Here is an 18,651-nt window from a genome sequence, read left to right as displayed (position 1 = left end):
CTGTAGATACAAAGTATGGAGTGGCCCGTGGTGCCCAGCTTGTGCAGGGCATGCCCCTTAGGCTGTGGCTGGCTGTGGCCTCCCTGCCCCTTCCGCTTGCAGAGCTGTCTTGCTACTGGGGGGTGGGTGCTTTGATCCAGTGGGCTGCCCTGTGCCTGGGACCTCTTGTGGTGATTGCTATCTTTCTAGGGGGATCAGCTGAAGGTCTTGGGGACGTGAGCTGCAACTGTTTGCAGTTGAGTCCTGGAGACGAGCAAAGTCTGGAGAGGTTTTCAGGTGGACACGGGTGCGAGCAGTACCTTGCAAGCAGCGTCCCTCATGTGCATGCCATGCAGCGTCATGCCGTGTGCCCATTAGTGCCTGCCCATGCCACGTGTGGAGAGTAAGCATTGCGGACAAGGGGAGGCAGGCAGAGGGAGCAGGAGCTGTGAGGATGCCTGGAGGGAAGGCAGCTGGGTGCAGCAGGATCTTGTTGCAAATCAAGGCCTGGGTGTACGGGGCCTTCACAGAAACCCCCCATCCACATGCCACTGCCTGGGCTTGTTCTTACCAGAGCCAGGGCCACCGGTTGCTGTCGGGAAAGCTGTCTTGTTTGGAGGGATTGAAAATCCCACCACCCTGAGGGTGAGCTCTGTGGCGGTGAGCTCCAGCCCTCCTCTGCCAGGAGTCTCCTTGCCCCTAACCAGAGAGGGAGGCTGAAGCTGAAGAGGAGTGGAGTGGCACTGGTACCTGCCACACGGGAAGGAGACAACGACTTTGCCAGGGAGAGTTGCCGATGCTTGGATGCTGCGGGCATGGGCACCAGACAGCACGGAGGTCAGGCGGCGCGGGGACTTGGGCAGAACTGCTGCCCCCTAATGAAATCGTCCAGATGATGCCGCCAGGGCAAGCTTCGGATGATGGAGAAGGGAGAGCTCTCTCTTCCAGCTTCGGTCCTCATCCTCCGCCCCCAGAGTCGCTCCCTCTGGGTTTTTCCTTTGTGGAGGGGAAAGGGAGGAATAAACGTGCTGAAGAAACCATGGGATGGCTGGCTGGTTCTTTGCACTGTGCGGTGTTCCGGGACGCGCCTGTCGCGGTCTCCCCCAACAAGCTGGGGACCGCGTCCCGTCAGCGGGGTGCGATGCTAGCGCTGGGGCTGCCCGTCATTGCTTCAGCTGTCTTTGCACCTGCCCTTCCCGCCACCTCCCCCGTTTCCTCCACGACTGGCAGCCCCCCCAGGCCTAAAACTGTCTGTTTGTCTTGTCTGCAGGAGCGGCTGCAAGGTGAAGAAGTATGAAACGCAGCCCCTGGTCCTGGATGTCGGACCTCAGGTACGGGCGGGTGGGTGGCTCTCCCTGGCGGCCCTCGGAAATCAAGGGAGCTCGTGGGAGAGGAGTGGGGTGAGGGGGAGCAGGGGCGCTTGTGGCTTGTTGGGGGGTGATAAGCCATCCCTGTTTTTCCACAAACTAGCCAATGACTTGCCGGACTAATTAGCCTGATGTTTCTCTATGTACCCCAATGCTCTAGGGAGAAGGAGCGCTGATCTCTGACCTCCCAGAAGTCGCAAATCGAGACGGACATGCCACAGATGAGGAGAAGCTGGCCTCCACGTCCTGCAGCCAGAAGCTGCCTGGGCTGGAAGTGAAAGGGGAGGCCGAAGACGACCTGGAGTACTTTGAATGCTCCACCATCCCTGCGCTTGTCACGAAACTTGCGTTCCCCCCCTCAGAAGCAGGTACGGCGTCACTGTCCATGGCTGTCTTGATATCCGACTCTATAGACCGACGGGGTTGTGTTCCCAGAGCAGCTGAGATATTTCCAAAACAGCCTGCAACTGCAGATGGGGCTTCTTGAGGCCATCACACTGGGAGGCTGACAAGTGCCGGTACTGCAACAAAGCCCTTGGACTGCTCCCATGTATTGTACGTGCTATAGAAGATCCATGAGCTTCTATTCATCCCCTTTGGCTGTAGCGCTTCCCATGGGTGATGCTGACGGAGGCACATTAGAAAACACGTTTCCATCACCGCTGCTCGAAAAGGGCCCAGGCAGTGACTTTACAGTTTTAATTCAGGCTCACTATTGCTTGCAGGGCAGGTTTTCCTGCTAGCCTTGCTGTCGCATGGCTCGGGCAGGCAGTTTGCAGAGTCAGTCTTGCCCTGTGAAGCCGGCAGGAAGTAGCAGCTCGCAAACTGGGCAGGGGAGAAAGCAGATCGGAAATCGATCCCCGTTTGTCCAAACCTGCCAATTCTGCTTGTTGTCTGGCACCTGTCAAGCGTGTGTGTAGCTGCAGGGGCGCTGGCAGTGCCTGGGCTGACGTTTAAAAGTATTTGCTAGAAGCAGCGTGATCAGTTTACACGCAGCATGGTTGAAGCGCTGCGCAAGCGGCAGCTGAGCCTCGCAGCAGCCCAGAGAGGTGGGGGATCAACCGGCAGTCTCTTCATCTGACTGATGAGAGACCCAGGCTAAACCACATGCTGCAGGCTGGACCGGGCTCATGTGCGTGATCCTTCTGCTCTACCCTTCTATGTCTCCACGCATTAACGAGCCCGTTGGGGATGGCTGCACACGCGTGTGTTTTCCAGCACACTGGGTTTGCCAGTGGCTGCATTGTTTTGTCTGCCCTGGTACATTTACAGAGCGGATCCATTTGCAGATAATTAAAAGCCAGGCAGCGGTGAAATCAAATCGATATCGGAGCTATAGGTGCAAATAGCAAAGAGCCGCATGGCAAATCCAAAGCCATTGCCCAGACAGTTTGTTGCTTATTCATTAATCATTTCTCCCGGGCAGGCACATAGAGCTGTAGCGGTCTGCAGACAGGCTGGCTGGGGAGCAGAGCTCCCCCTGCTCCCTGCGAGGGAGGAAGCTCTTGAGAAGCAGCTGCCCACTGTTACAAGCAGAGAGGGGTTTTGTGCAAAAGGCCTTTATTCTGCATTCTTGGTCTGTGTGCCAGCACCAAGCCAGTGTTCAGGGCACGACTCCCCGGTCCCCATCAGTGCCACGCATGCCCCTCTTGCGAGCAGCCTGTTCTAGCCTGGTGCCAGCAAAAGCAGAGCCCCAGGGCAGAAAGGGGAATCTCAGGCCCGTGGTGTAGTCCCCAGGCTGCCATAGCAGGCTAAGCGGGGAGGATGAACTAGGCTGTGCAGACATGGGGGTGGGTGCACGGCCCTGCTCCCTGATGCTACTGCGTTTGGAAGAGAAGGTGCTTGTGTGCGCCCTGCCCTGTCCATGAGCAAGGAGCTGGTTGCTCTCACAGTCATCAATAAACTGATGTGGTAATCTCCACTGCAAGTCACGTGAGGCTGCAGGAGACTTGTGAATGCCAGAGCCTGCAGGAGCAGCCGTCTCCTCTCTGCTGCTGCTGTCGAGAATAGAAAGGGTCACGTGAAACCTTTTGGTGTGAGGCTTGTGTGCGTTAGCAAGAGCAGCAAACAGGTGTTCCCTAGCACCACATTCCTGACCCACAGTCAAGCCCCCCATGTAGCAACGCCTTTCATCCCAGAGGATCCTGCCCCTGTGCAGGGAAAGTGTGTGTGTATGCATGCTCACGCATGTGTGCATATGTGAGTGCAGCCATACCTGGGGTAGAGTACAGCACTGGTGATTAGCCAGGGCGCGGTGTACCAGAGACTGCAGCAGTGGTTTTTAAGTCGGGCCAGGCTATGCTCCCAGGAGATTGATTGGCTCTGCTCAGGCAGCAGGTACCTGAGGCCTCAGCCACATGTTTCTTTTGACAGTGCCCTGCCAACTGCTGCGCAATAGGATGCTCAGCAGGCTGAGGCTGGGAGGTCCCATGAAGGCCTGTGGGTGGTTGGGGAGCCAACTGTCTCCAGGGCAGGGCATGCACGGGCACGCACCATCCCCGGGGACAGCTGGCAGGGCACGCATGGGCATGTTGCTCCCTTTTGGCTCTGAGTGCCCCAGGAGGGCAATGACCTTGCATGGCACCAGCCAGCCCCTTGCTGTGTTACCCCAGTCACCCTCCAGGGGCCCTGTGGGCTCAGGGTCTCCCATTTGGGCACGGGGCAGATGTGGCTGGCGCAATCCCCTCCACTCGGGCAGTGCCCCACGTGGAAGCATTTGCTGCTTACCCACCGACTGCCAGCCTCTTGCCCAGTGCTCTCTCCGCATCTCCTTGTGTCACAGCAGCCCTGCCCTGGTCTGCCCTTTGGTACTGCGCTCCCCCACTGTGCCCTGGGACCAGGCGGGATGGCTGTGAGCCCTCCTGTCCCCAGGTCCCCAACAGGCTGTGCTCTGCAGGCAGCGCTCACTGCTGCTTCCTGTGTTGCAGGTCTCGAGAAGGAGGCGTCTGGACAGGCAGAGAAGGAGCCACCTGGCAGCTTCCCTGTGAGTGCATCTTTGCTGTCTCCCCCTTGTCCTGGGGGAGGGTCGGGCCATTGGTGCGTCTGCACGGCAGAACTGGCCCCCACGCCCAGGTGCCTGCACAGCCCGGTCCCTCAGCCTGCGTTCACAGCCGAGGATGCCAGCGGGACTGTTTGCCTGGGGTAGGAGCTGTTCTACATGAGCAAGAGTCCGACCTTGGGCTGGCACCATGGGGCAGGGGAATTGCATATGGTCAGTGACCCCGTGCCCACCCTGTAGCCCTTGCTTCTTGCTGTGTGCACCACTCCACATGACATGGCTCCTGCAACCGCCCCAAGTCCCCGTGAGCTGCACAAGGGGCCCGGGGACATCTGGAGGAGCCTTGCTGGGGTCAGAAGTGTTTGTAAAACCCTCCCGGGGAAGTGGGTTTGGAGCTGAAGTTTTTAAAGCACTGAACCAGGGAGGTTTAGAGAATCTTGCTGCTCTTTGTGAACCCCCTGCACCTCCTCAGTCTGGGGTGGCCCAGGCACGCTTGCAGCAGCACTACGGGGGGGCTGTGCACTCCTCCAGCTGGTACAACTGTGCTGTGGGCAAGAGGGCACCCCCCCTGCTTGGTCCCTGTGCACGGAGGGGCAGGGAGATGGCTGCGATGGGCAAGATCTGAAAAATGCTCTCCCTGGTAGGGACGACACTGGGCCGTGGTGGGGGGCAGGCCCAGGAGAAGGCACTTGCATCTCTTGGGCCCCCGGGCTCTGAGCACAGCAGCCAGTTTGTTGTGGCATGAAGGGGCAGAGGCAGTGTGAGATCCCAGCAAGGATGCAGGCAGCCAGGGGCACTCAGCAGCATCCGGCATTGGTGCACTGTTCTGCTGGGGCTGCAGGTTGGCAGGAGAGGAAGCAGCTGCCCTGTGGCAGGAGCTGGGGCTGAGGTCAGGTGCAGGTGCTGCAGCGGGCCAGTAGGGGATGCTCCTACGTTGAGCCACCCACCTCTCTGCACCCAGCCCAAAACCAAGCTTCAAGTGCCTGCCCTGGGGCACCTACATCTGGCCGACCCACTTTCCAGAGCAAACCTGGAAGCTTGGGGTACCGCCGCCACCACCCGGACTCAGGTCTTTGTCTGTGCCCTGGCTTGCCCAGGATACACAGGCCCTGTAGATCTTGGGATTTTGGGGTGCTTCTGTTAGCCTGAAGCATTCACTGGCAGCCTCCCATGCAGGAAGAAAGTAAAATAGCTGAGCCCACCTTCGGGTCCCTTCCCTCTTAAGTACGTACAGTGAGGCATGCTAAAACAGATAGATTTATTGAGCAAAGAGGGAGAGAGGGAGGGGGAAGGAATACCAATAGCAAAATATAGAAAGAAAATCGACCTTAAGCAAGTCTGAGTGGCTTGTCAGCCTTTTGATGTGCGTCCAGATTACAGTCAACTAAGTTGCTAGTTAGGTTTCTGGTAAATTACTCACTTCCTCATCTAGAGCATGCGAGAGATCTGCAGAGGTCCATGCTTCTGTGCGTGTGTGTTAAAAACGTCCTCTCCCCTTCTTCCTGAAGGGACCCTCCTAAATAGCCCTACTGACCTCACCACCTGGACCCAGTCAGGGACAGGTGTTATTTGATGCCGACCAATCAATTTAAAAAGCATCAGCATTATCAGAGGGACATTGGCTTAGGCCTGGCCCCCATGTCATGAGGTCAGAACTCAACAGGAGAGGTCAAATCCATCCCCTCTCACCCGAGCCAGGTCACATAAGCAGTAAACCAGGGCAACCAAGTTGATAGGTTTTATTTTCTCTTTCCTTTTTCTTTGTCCTCTCACATGTCTAAGAGAGGAAGCCAGGATGGAGTTTGTTCGCAGGGCCTGCCCGTGAAGCTCCCCTGTCCTTGCGAGTGCCCAAGCAGAGGCTGTGCCAAGGGGAGCTGGATCCACCCTTGGCCTGGCCCAGGGGAGGGATGCCATAGGCAATGCTGGTGCTGAGCTCCGAGCTGGAGAACGCTGTCTGTTCCCAGAGCCCACGTTGCTGTGCGGCGCTTTCCTATTTATGGCACCACAGCCGGTTTCCAAGGAGACCCCTGCGAGGGGCTGTCACAATGGCCAAGGGGACAGAATTAACGATTTAGGAAGCCAGAGATTGGGGATGATGTCCCGGAGCCTCCCAGCTGCCCTGGCCCGGACAGGAGAGCCAGGATGTGCTGCGTGAAATCTCTCCTGGGCTGTGGCACTGTAGCTTTCGCATTGCAGCATTGAGGAAAAAAGCTGGATTATGCAAGGAGGAACCCTGTAGCAGAGCACATGTGACTGGGCTAATTATAGCCCGGCCAGCGGGGGAGAGCTGCAGAGGTGCATCTGTTTCCTTGGCAGCCTGCTGGGTTCTGGAGCTCTGCCTGGTGGGAAGCTCGCCAAAAACGAGCTGGGGTCACGGGGCACGTCCGAGCTGGGGCTGCTGTCGGAAAATGCACAGCCGGCTGTCCAGAGGCCCTGAGCTTCCACAAGGACCTCCTGTCCTGGGGCGTCCTGCCAGGCCTCCCCAGGGCCCGACTCAGTCGGGGGGTGCTGCAGCCCGTGCCAGTGCATCCATGCAGCAGGCAGCAGCTGTCTGCAGGGCAGGGCGAGGTCAGCTGGATGCTGCTCTGCACAGCCCAAGAGGCTGGCCTTGGTCTCAGCCCACGGGCTGTCAGTCTCTTGGGAATCCCAGCACAATGCCCAGGGCCAAGCAAAGGGCTGGTGCTGGCAGGTCAGACACGTCCGTGCAGCAAAAGCCCTGCCCCGTGGGACATGGCTGGGGCAGGAGACTTCTCCCCTGAAGGCCCTGCCCCATGTGGCTGTGGCTCCAGGCACTTGGCACAGCTCCCACTGTTTGGCCCTGAGCTTGGGCTGTAGCACCGGAAAGGTGATGCCATGGCAGGCCTGGCTCTGAGGAGGACGTGGCTGGTGCGTGGCAGGCTGGCCCCGGCACTTCTTAGCCCAGTTGAAGCCTAGGCTCCTGTGAGCTCTGGCAGGGGTTGCTTTTGTGCCTCCCCTTGAGCTTCCTGATGTGAACCGGGAGCTCTGCCCCGCAGTGCCCTCAGGGCATGGCTCCTGCAAGCAGCCCCAGGCTCAGTAGCACACTGCTGTAGGGCACAAGGTAAGCAGCAAGCCTCAGCCCTGCACAGGGGCTTCCTGGAAAGGAGCCGGGGCCTTGAGTGGTCAGCACACTGCTGTGGGAAGTCCTGGGCCTGGGGAGAGGCCGGTAGGGCTAGGGGGGCACCTGGGCAAAGGGAAAGAGGCAGAAAGGCCATGCCCTGAGCAGGTCACTGACTGGTTGTCCTCCCCACAGGGCAGCTCTGGCTTGACTTCCACAGACAAAGCCCCGGCAGCTGTCGTGACTGGAGTGAGCCAAAGTGAGAATCCCTTGGATGGCATTTGCCTCCGCGAATCGGACAAGACAGCCGTGCTCACGTTAATACGGGAAGAGGTGAGGGCAGGGTGTGCTAGTGCCAGCGTTGCGCAAGGGGACATGCCTGTGCCTGGGGGCCTTCACCTGTGCGCATGCGAGTGTGCATGCATGTGCATGTGTGCACCATGCCCAGCACAGTGGCATTAGAGACACGGTGGTACCTGGACCCTCCCCAATGTCCAGCACCTCATGGCCCCAGATGCCAAGGTGCCCCTGGTCTCCTGAGCAGCTGGAGGTGCCGTGGGGCTGCTTTGTGGGGCAGATGGATCATTCTGGGTTTAAGGGAGCTGTTAGAGCTAGTCTGACCTCCTCTGGTGTATCACAAGCCCAGGGACACGGTTCTCCTGTGCTGAATGTACCGACTTGTGTTTGGCTACAGCAAGTCCTCTGCCAGGGCTAGAGGTGAGGCCCAAGGGATGGGACAGGGCTTCCGCACTGTGCACTGGCCCAGAGCGAGTGCTGAGAGGCAGGGAGTAAGGAGGTGCACTTTGTGTCCACCCTGATCCAGATCATCGCGAAGGAGATTGAAGCCAACGAGTGGAAGAAGAAGTACGAAGAGAGCTGGCAGGAAGTCCTGGAAATGAGGTAATGCGTGTGCCTACTTGGGAAACCCTGCATGGACAGGTCCGCTCGGCACCGCAGGCTGCCGGGCTCCACATGACAGAGGTGGCTGGTCTGTCCAGCCCCGGGGGTGCTGGTGGTGGAGTGCTGAGTGTCACAGAGCACCACTGGTGCACACCTCCTGCCACCTTGCCCATGGCTCGGGTTGGCCACGGGTAACGTGGCTGGAATGTGACATGCAGACAGTGTGGTATGACAGGCGCTCCCTGTGCTTGGATCCAGACCAGTTGTGTCGGGGAGCCGGGGGAGGCAAGGGCAGTGCTGGGGGAGGCTGCTGGGGATGAGTAGAGAAGAGAGAGCAGGGGAAGACTGGCAGAGTCAGAGGAGGCCACTCCTTGACCCACCTACAGTGGCTGGGGTTGCCGGGCTCTGTGCAGCATGCTCAGTGATGGATGCCATGTGTCAGCAACTGCTCCTGCTGGCCTTGCCACCCACACCAAGCGAGGCATAGCTAACGACCCTTCCCTTTCATCCTAGGAAAATTGTGGCTGAATACGAGAAGACCATTGCCCAGATGATAGGTGAGGCCCTTCGGGGGGGAGCCAGGGGCTGGCATGGGGGGGCTGGGGTGCAGGGTGCAGAAGTGGACTCGGTCTCTACAGCTCCCTGAGAGCACCCTGGCCAGCCCTGCTGGCTTCACCGCAGTGACCCTTCTGCGTGCAGCTGCTGCCACCTGTCCCAACACGTGCTGCGGAGGGTTGCCGGGGGTAGTCCCCTTGTCCCGTGGTCCTGGGAGTCCTGTACGTTGGCTCCCCCAGGCTCTGCTTCATGGCAGTGCAGCCTGGGCACGCAGCTAGCAAGGCTTCTGGGCACAAGCCCTCAGCAGCCCTCTGCGGGTGTCTCATCCCGGAGCGGGAGAGTCCCCCCCAGAGGAATCAAAGCCAGGTCAGCCCCACGTAGGGTTGCGGGGCAGGAGCTGCGGCTTACCATGGTATGCTTCTGATCCTCAGAGGATGAGCAGAGGACGAACATGACCTCGCAGAAGAACTTGCAGCAGCTCACGATGGAAAAGGAGCAGGCCCTGGCGGACCTCAACTCAGTGGAGAGGTCCCTGTCGGATCTGTTCAGGCGATACGAGAACCTGAAGGGCGTCCTGGAAGGATTTAAAAAGGTGCTTTGAATGGTGTTTCTCATGCCTCCCAGCTTTCTATCGCTAGCCAGCGCTCTGGTCCCGGAGCAGGGGTCTGGCCCAGATAACTGTCGGGAGGCACGAGAAACACCATTCCCACTGGTGGTTGCTGCTGGTCACACTGTGGAGCCGTTTCCTCTTTGTCACGTTCTTCCTATGGGCTGCGAATAGCAGCACCTCGGGAGCAGGAGGAAGGGTGGTCAGGGGCTGGTGTGAAGGCAGGGCATCAAGGGAGAGCGTAGAGTGGATCTTTGGCTTGTGGAGGGATGGCTAGATGTCCAGTTCTGTGCATGACATCGCTGCTAGGCAGCAGCTTATCAGCATGGATGGACTCACTCCCTTTGCTCAGTGAGTCACCAGGGTTGTGCAATTTGCTTTCCAGAATGAAGAAGCTCTGAAAAAATGTGCTCAGGATTACTTAACCCGGGTCAAGCAAGAAGAGCAGCGGTACCAGGCCCTGAAAATCCACGCAGAAGAGAAGTTAGACAAGTAAGGACCTGAGCAAGGCCAGCTCTGGCAGGGCTCGCTCCACAGTGTGGTGCTGAGAAGGGTCCTGCTTCCCATTGAGAGGAAGCTGACGCTCCAAGATAACCCAGGCTGCAGAACAGAGCTAGCAGTCTGCGGTCGTGCGTCTGACCACTCGCGGGGAGCTGCCCTGGGGACGAGCTGTGTCCCTGCAGTCTGACATGTGGTGCGTTCGGCATGGCAGTGAAGCTGGGGGTACCCGCAGCATGATTAGGGTTGCTTCTGGGAGTGACCTCATGAGGCAGTGCCCTCTGGCCTTCCCAAGAGTCAGCGTCACAAGGAGTCTCTGATTCCTAAAGAAGGAAGGTAGAACCGGCCCCCTCCCCTGGGCTTGGCATCATGGCAGGTTTGCAGCATTTGGCCCCAAGGTGTGAATTCAAATGGGCTTCAGGAAAGAAGCACACATCCCTGGCTGTGCATGTTTGTGTGGGTGCAAGTCGGCTGGGAGCAGGTTTAAACTAGGTGGGAACAAGCCCTGCCAGCTGAGTTTCCATCCTGGGATTTGCCCCAGAGTTCAGTAAGCCAGTTTAGGAGCTGATTTAAGCTCTGCGACTCCTCCAGGATGAGAGAGCTGCTGTCCTCGTGAGCAGGGCTGGGGCCTGGTGTTGCTTGGACTCCTGGCAGCTTGACCTTCGGCCCATTGACCTTTGGGTGACTGCCCACAGGCTGTGCAGTGTAAGAGGGCACTGGCCAGGGAGATGAATGCATGTGTTCATGCTGTGTGTGTGTCTCTCTCTCACCCCAATGAAGAGCCAATGAAGAAATCGCTCAGGTGCGCACAAAAGCCAAGGCGGAGAGTGCAGCCCTCCATGCCGGCCTCCGCAAGGAGCAGATGAAGGTGGAGTCCCTGGAGAGAGCCCTGCAGCAGAAGGTAAAGGCCGCCCCTGCCTTGCCGGGACATAGTGGGGTCCCTGCGTGGGGTGGGCTGCCATTCACAGCGTCTCCTGCTGACCCTGGGCTGGTTCCTCAGGTCGGAGCCAGCATGAGAGAGGAGGCCTCAGAAATCTGTGGCTGAGCTGGGATATCCCTTCCCTTTCAAGCTCAGTCGCTGACTGCTTGCAGCCATGCTGAGCTGTGGGCAGAGGTTTTGGGAGCGGTGTTTCAGGCTGCCCCTCCCCTGGGGGTGTGAAGCACAGAGGCTGGATGGTGATGAGGTTCCTGCTCAGGCTGTGATGCATCCCCCACAATGGAGGGTCACCAGCCTGCCCAGGGGCACCCAGGTCATGCTCATCTCTCCCCACATATGGCCTCACCAGCTTGTACAAGAGGAGCTCCCTGGCATCGTGCTAGATAGCAGGTCTCCTCTTCCCCATGCCTGCCTTTCCTCCAGCTGGGCTGCCCCTGGCTGCTCGGGTGCTGTGGGCCAGGCGTGTGGGGCACAGGGTAGGTGGCATGCCAGAGTGACTGCCCCAAAGAGCGGTGCAATGGCAGGCCTTTCCCGCCAGCTTAGGGCAGGGCCCATGGGGGAGCCTCAGCTGCTCATTCCCGGTGCTGGTGTGTCTTCCAGAACCAAGAGATTGAGGAGCTGACCAAGATCTGCGACGAGCTGATCGCGAAGCTGGGGAAGACCGACTGAGCTGCGTTCCCTCGCCCTCCGTTCTGCACCTGGCCGCTTTGTTTTGCAACTCCAAGCACCTTCCTTGCCTTATTGCCCAGGAACACCCCCCTCGCCACGAGAAGCACACGCGCACACTTCTGCCCGCTTGGTGCAGGCCTCAGCAGCCCCACGCACAGCCTGTTGTCCCAGAGGCATCGCGGCTCCAATTGCACCAGAAGTCTTGTGCCCCAGCGTCTCTCGGGGCGCGACTCGGTTTCCCTGTGGTTGGGCCAGCCGGTGTTTTTCTTCTGGCAATCGTCAGCGAGCGGCTGTGTGGCTGGCCCGGCAAACAGTCCTGCGGCGTTTCCTTGCCACTGGGGAGTGGCTGTGAGTTGTCTGTGGGAGAGCTGGTGTTTGAGGTTGTGATGGCACTGGGCATCTCGCTGCTTGGGAGCTGCCTCCTGAATGCAAGGGGCTGGTCCAGGCTGGGTGCTGAGCCCGTGCCAGGCTCAGAGGGCTTGGGCCGTGCAAAGCTGGTGCCTTGAGAAAGGACGATGCTGTATGTGACATGACTAGAAGAGGCAGGAGGTGGTGGGGGCTGCCTGGCCTCAAAGGGATCCTGCTGCATGTGGGTCGGATTCACCAGTGGACCCCCCACAGTGGGAATGGCTGGCTTGGAAGTGGGGTGATTCATTGTGTGCTGATCCAAGGGTCTGGTACGTTCGTGTTACCCAGCATCTTGGGCCCTGGGCCCAGGCCCTGCCAGCAGCTGGGGAGGGAAGCCCCTGCACCTTTCTCCCCAGTGCACTTTATTGTCCTTGCACTAGGGCCTTCTGTGCTCCCCCACTTTCAGCCTTTGGCCCCCTCCCAGCTGCACACCTGACTCTCCCCAGCCAGATGGATGTGGCTGTGCAGTCAGTGACACACACTCGGTCCTGTCGGAAGAACTCGGCGGAAAGCAGGTCAAGTGGCTGCAAGCACGCCTTGAGTCTGCCTCGTGTTTGCTTTGGGGGAAGGGGAAACCACTCTCCCCAGAGCAACGCGGGACTGTGCCTTCCTCTGCAGCTGCTCCACTGCCGGAGCTGTCGCTTCCTAATATTTATTAGCAGTATTTGCAAATGCTAATTGGCAGCATGCAAAGGGATGTTGCTTGCAGCTGGGTCTGAACACTGCTGTGAGACCAGCCCCTTGCCCGGCCATGGGGAATGCAGACAGAAGGGATTAGGCTGTCAGAAATGCCTGCTCAGTGTTATGAATCCTGGCAGAAGCAGACGAGCCTTGCACAGTAAAAGCCGGATACAGGGGGCAGTTTAAAAATGTGTGGCTCCAGACAGGCGGCTAGGTAGTCAAAGCCCTCCCCTGTGGCCGTGGTGGGCATTTTCCCTTCATTGGCCACCCCCACGTGGCTGATGCTCCTTTCATGCCCTGGCGCAGACCCAGGAAGCCTGTCGGTGGTGTGGCTGGCGTGTGTACAGATGTCTGTGTGTGCGTTGTCCTTGTGATGCTGTTGCATGATCCAGCTTCAGCAAGGGGTCTGACCTGTGGGTGCCTGGCAGGGCTGGCCCACCCTGGGCTTGGCTGCGTGGCGTTCGCCTGGGCACGTTGCTTCTCCAGCCTTGGAGAAATGATGCTCGCAGCTGAGAGAGAGGCTATATGGATGCTTTGCTAGGTCCAGAGAGCTGTGCTGTGAAGGCTGCCCTCTCCTGGTGTGTGCCCTCAAATAGCATGGGCTGTGCAAGGCTGTGGACGGGTGACTGGGTGCTACCTGGGTAGTGGGGAGACATCAAATGAAAGGAAGATGGGAGGAGCTGAGCCCTAGGCAGCTGCAAGGATCACACTTCAGCAAACCTTTTCGCTGCCGCCTTTCCCTGACTTTCTCCCTCCTTCCAGTGAGTGCATGGTAAGTGACCTATTTAAATCAGAGCCATATATTGGAGTATATTTTATTATTTCTGTTATGCCTTGAGAGAGGTTATGTTGTTTCCCAGGAGACAGACTGACCCCAGCACAATTGTAGCTAGTGGGACCAGCTTAGCACCGAGCAGAGAAGGGGCCCACCATGCAGTGGGGAGATCCCAGCCTAGGTTTGCCTGTGGCTGGTTCCCTCTGTGACCCTGGCTCTTGTTTGGGCATTCGGCTCTGTGCATCGGGAACCGTTTCCCATCCTCTGTTGGCTGTAGCGACCCCCTCCAACGTGCTAGAGGGAAGAGCCTCCCTCAGATGATCTGCAAAGGGAGGCCAGGCAGTAGAGCAGTCAGCTGCAGATCCCACGGGGCATGCCTTCCCTTCATCTCTGTTCCTTCCAAGTTTGCCTACAGCCTGGGCTTTGCCCCTGTGCTCAGAGCATGGTGAGTCTGTCTCAGCCTCCAAATAGCCCTGGGATCCTTTCCTAGCGCCTCCCCCTGCTCTGGCAGGAGGCTTCTGCAAGCGGGTGATGACATAGTCAAGGTGAACCCGAAAGGGGGCTCTTTGAGGAAGTGCCCAAGCACTAAGACGTTTCTCTGGGCCTGCGGGGTCTGCAAAGTCTGGGCTAGAAGCTTTCTGGAGACGACCCCAGCAGAGATGGGGGGAAATGAAAGCCACAGAGGGAGGAGTTGTCCCAGGGTTTCAGAGCATCGTGCATCAGCCCAGTCAATTCTCGTTCTCAAGTAGCAGCGGGCCAAATTCCTGCACCATTTCAGCTCCAATTAAACCCTCCAATTAGGGATGTGCTGGGAATTAAGGCATGCGCAGGCTGTGGGTTAGTCTTCTGGATTTCACCCAACATGGCAACAAATTGTTCTGGGATAAAAGTGTAGCTAGGGGCCTGGATTGAGCTGCTCTCTTCCAGTCTTGTCCCTGGTGGAGCAGGCTCTAGGTGGTAACTAGAGCAGCCATGCAGACCTCGAGGGTGGCTCCGAGACTGAGTCTAATTCTGCAGCATGAGTGTTGGTGACTGTTCCTTCTGCCTGCTGACCCTGCACAAGCTGAGGGGCAGGAGGTGGCTGTAATACTGTGTGTGTGTGTGTGTGTGTGTGTGTGTGTGAGATGAGCACTTTTGCACTGGGAGCCCTGCACACTTCCCTTCACTCCAAGTATGTCACAAGGTGTTTTCTGATATGTAAGACCGCTTATCTTTGCTCTGAACACAGACGGTTTTGCTGGGGTGTCTGGCTGCCGTCCTGCTGCTGCATGCTTTGGTGGTCACGTGCACACTCCCAGCCGTGCCCGGAGAAGTGAAACCAGATTTCAGGGCAGGCATTGTTGAGTTGGCACCAAGAGAGCAAGGTGAGGTTTGCCCGTTGAGGGACGAGAGTCTGGCGAAGTAGAACACGAGGGCTCTGAAGGCCGACTCCTCCAGAAGGAAAATCTTCTCGTGCTTGGAGGGAGCCGTCTGTCTCTCCTCCCGGTGCTGTGCTGTGGCTCTGAGATAAGGCACCCTCGCAGCAGCATTTGGCTTTGCTCGGGAGAACGCAGCATCCCAAAGCGACATGCTGCTCTCTGCACCTATGCAAAATTGTAGCCTGCAATTTAAAGCCAGCCTTTCCCACGGGCCCCTCTGCTCTGCACAGGGCTTCTCCCCTTTGGGCTACGCTGATTTGATGAGATCTTCCCTGCTCCCTGGTGTCCAGTGGTTGCACTTTCACTGTCTGTGTCACCTGAGTGTCGTCCAGTCCTGTGCCTCTCAGCATGTAGTTAGAGCCTGGTCAAGCAAGATTCCTCAGGAATGATTTATTAACTATAAGATGGTTATAGTGACATGTCTATAATAAATATATATAAAGGTTATAGTTCTCTGTAATGGAAGATGTGTGTGTAACTTGAAATCGGTGAGGCTGCTGCATCTGGTGTGCTGCTTCAGAGCCAGGAGTGAAGCCGTGGTAGAGATTGGCGTGTCCCCTGTAGCACCTTCTCTCTGGGGCTGTAAAGAGGATGCTTCATCTCTTGCTGTCCAGCAGTGCTGGCGGGAGAGTTTGAAGGTCGCTGCTTTCTCAGTGCAGGGCGCCCGTGACAATTCATCAAGTATTGCTGCTCTCCATAAGTGTCTCGTGAACACAAAGGGAATGAAGATCTTCTGTTCCCCCCCACCCCCCTTGGGCCCCTTGCAAACTAAGATGCATCGCAAACGCAAGGAAACTTGAAATGTCCATGCACTGAGTGCAAAGTATGGCCATCTCTCTCTCTGTCTCTCTGCAGTAAAAGTGAAGCATCCCTTTTCGGCGTCCAGAGCGCCTGCCTGTGAAACAATTCCTGTTGCTGTCTGCAAGTGCACACCTGCCCGTAGATAGACCCCTTGTAGACGATAAAGTGCCAATGAGTGACCATCCTGACTGCATTTCTGCTTCCACCATGTTCCCACTGCGTGCCCTCCTCCCTCCTTCTCAGAGGCAGGAAAAGAGCGCTCTGCGTTGACTACTATCAGGTTGCTTTGTACAGTGTATGTAACTGCCATCCGCATAAATTTTATATGTACAATAATTTCCCTTTTATATGTCAGGTAAATATTTGTAAGAGTTATACTCACACAGATGAGATTATAATAAGGATTACTAATATATTTTTTCCATGTTTCATTGCCTGAATAAAAACTGTGTTTACCACTCTGGGATGCTTTTCACTTGCCTCTTTTTTGAGTAGGGGCCTGATTCAGGTGGGTGTGATGGTTACGCCACTGGTGCCAATGGGATTCCTCTGCCTTTCCACTCGTGGAAGTGGGCTCAGACTTCACTCCTACAGCTTGGTTGCGTGGACTCTGCACTACAGAAATTAGTCAAAGCCAAACTGAACACGGAGGAACCCCAGTGTTTTATGGCTCCTTATTGGTGCAAGACAACGTTCCTGTCCCCTGCGGGCAGCGGTAATGGCTTTCACAAGAGGGGCTGACCCAGGCAGTTTGCTGCTAGCTGATGGTGTGCCAGGCGCTTTGTGGAGACAAACTTCCAGCCTAAGAAGACTTGGTTGCGTGTTGTGATCGGGCTCCCTTCAAGGCTGGCTGTGGTGGGTGAGGTAAGTGAATGGCTGTTCCCAATTTCACCTTAAAGTTGCACTTTGGTATGTCGAGGGTCCGCCCTCCCCTGCATGCAGCCGCATGGGAAGTGCCCTTGGAGCACTGCCTCCTGCCCTCCATGGCTAGGATGGTTTTAGCCACAAGCTGTGAACTAATAAGTATGTGGCCCTCAACATTGATCCCTTTGCACAAGTTTCTCTCTGAGACAAAGCAGAGGCGTCCCTGCCGTTCCACAGATCCCTGGAAGCATCCGCTATGAAGACCATCCTGAACTGGTCACCTTCACATCCTTGGTAGTACCAAGTAAGTGCCACACAGTCGCGCCTGAGCTGTCACTGTTCTGCGGGTCGGGTCCCTTTATTCGGTTTCTGCAGTGTGATACCTTGCAACGTGCTGCCTCCCCAGCAGGGAAATTACTTTCTCTTTCTGAGACAGCCCAAAGGCGCCCAACCACCACTTGCTTGAGCATCGGTTGCAAAATCCCCAGCAGGCCACCAAGGAACTCCACAATGAGCATTTCCTTCCCCAGTGAGTTGGTGGCTGCTTTTTGCTTTGTCAGGGGCCCTGGGCTACTTGGACTCGCTTCAGGATTTTCATTGCGGAGCATGTTGGTTCTGAGTTATAAACGTAGCTCTTTGGAGAACAACCTCTTTCTGACAGGAAGGCAGAGAAGCTGTTTCACTCCTCGCTGTGCTGTGTCACGGTGTACCTTGCATGGCTAGTATGCAGCTTTTAAGAGTCTCTCGGGGAGCGTTTGGTATAATCTGCTTCTTATCAAACCAGAAGCAGTGAGGCAAGAAGGCTAAGATGTAAGATTGGGCATTGGATGACCCGCCATAGCCTAGCCAGCCTTTTTCCTTTGCCCGGAGGCTGCTCTGTGCAGTCTTTTCCAGAGACGGCAAATAGCAGACATCTCTGGCTAGAAGCAATTCCCTTGTTCCTGATCCCTTGGGAAGAGACGCTGCTCAGCCCCCCAGGAGATGAACTGGTTTGTTAGCTGGTGATGCCTTATATAGCCAACGAGCACAAACCTCCATGTGGGACCACATCCCTGCTGAGGTGTTCGGAAGTCATGGGTGGAGCTGCAGATGGAAACTCGATCCTCCAGTCAGAGTTTCTCTGGGTCTGGTGCGAAATTACAGCAATATTGTGATTTATAATGACCGTCTCCCCCGCCTGTCACAGACAGAAGTTGTGCACGTCCAGAAGCAGTATACATGCAGGCAAATGCCAGGGGGCCGGTTTACATCTTTTCCTACAAGGCCAGATCCCGATGCATGTGCGCATGTGTTACCCAGTCTTTGCCCAAATGAAACTCCCACTAGCTGCAGCGTTTGGCACTGATATAGAAAGCCCCTGCTCTGCCCTTTCAGAGGGGGTGAATAGCATTGATTCAGGTGCTTTCATGCAGAAGAGCTGCGTTTTCAGGCCTAGCCTAGAAGGAAGGAGGATCACAAAGAGCCAGAGAGGACGAGCGGCAAATGTATGCATTTGAATGGGCCATCTAGATGAATCAATGCCTAGTGCTTATTGTCCTCTGTTTAAATCTTTGTTTCCCTTGAGACATTCATTGCTTCCCTTCCTTTGAGAGGAACCTGGTAACCCAGTGTCAGCAAAAATAAAGCCAACAGCCGGGGCCTTTCAAACCCAAATCCTTTCCCAGTGGATCCCGGAGCCCTTTCCGGACACCAGAGGGCTCTGTGCAGCTGAGAGACAGAGTACAGGCATCGCCAGACGTGCAGCCAGCTACGCGTCCCCCTCCCCGATTATATTAATACTAACAGTTAAATATCAAATGCTCAGAGGGTTCTCCGCAGCTACCTAGGTCTACATGCGAGTGGGACTGTCAAGTGTTAGTTGTGGTTTTTGGTCTGCAGGTGCGTAATCAGTGCTACTGTTTAAAGTTTTGCAAGGTGAGGCAAGCATGTCTGCGCCTTCTCAGCAGCTCCATGGGCGCAGGCCACACAGCATCTTTCTTGGCGGCTCAGACAGCTCCTCTTAGCGTCCTCAGCCCTGATGAAAGGCAGCCTGTAGCAAGTGGGCCTTTGGCCTCTATCCCTCCCTACTGCTGCTGCCAGGCTGTGGGGAGGCTGCTGTTGTTGCCCGGCCTAGGATTG

General features: G+C 56.9%; 1 protein-coding gene across 8 annotated transcripts in view; it reads left to right on the top strand.

Annotated features, from left to right (window-relative positions):
* TACC1 (transforming acidic coiled-coil containing protein 1) overlaps positions 1-16,133 on the top strand; it is a 39,236-nt gene extending 23,103 nt beyond the window's left edge. For all 8 annotated transcript variants that reach the window (XM_059730655.1, XM_059730657.1, XM_059730653.1 and 5 more), the window contains 10 exons: positions 1,250-1,310; positions 1,507-1,714; positions 4,274-4,329; positions 7,616-7,753; positions 8,244-8,320; positions 8,834-8,877; positions 9,307-9,467; positions 9,868-9,974; positions 10,761-10,881; positions 11,518-16,133. In XM_059730655.1, coding sequence (XP_059586638.1) covers positions 1,250-1,310; positions 1,507-1,714; positions 4,274-4,329; positions 7,616-7,753; positions 8,244-8,320; positions 8,834-8,877; positions 9,307-9,467; positions 9,868-9,974; positions 10,761-10,881; positions 11,518-11,586 — 1,042 coding nt within the window. In that variant the 3' untranslated portion in view covers positions 11,587-16,133. The remainder of the gene's footprint in view (positions 1-1,249; positions 1,311-1,506; positions 1,715-4,273; positions 4,330-7,615; positions 7,754-8,243; positions 8,321-8,833; positions 8,878-9,306; positions 9,468-9,867; positions 9,975-10,760; positions 10,882-11,517) is intronic.
* Positions 16,134-18,651: the final 2,518 nt, after the last annotated feature.

Source organism: Alligator mississippiensis, chromosome 7 (genome assembly GCF_030867095.1).
Source record: "Alligator mississippiensis isolate rAllMis1 chromosome 7, rAllMis1, whole genome shotgun sequence".
NCBI classification, from domain to species: Eukaryota; Metazoa; Chordata; order Crocodylia; family Alligatoridae; genus Alligator; species Alligator mississippiensis.
This window is presented reverse-complemented; position numbering and strand designations above follow the sequence as displayed.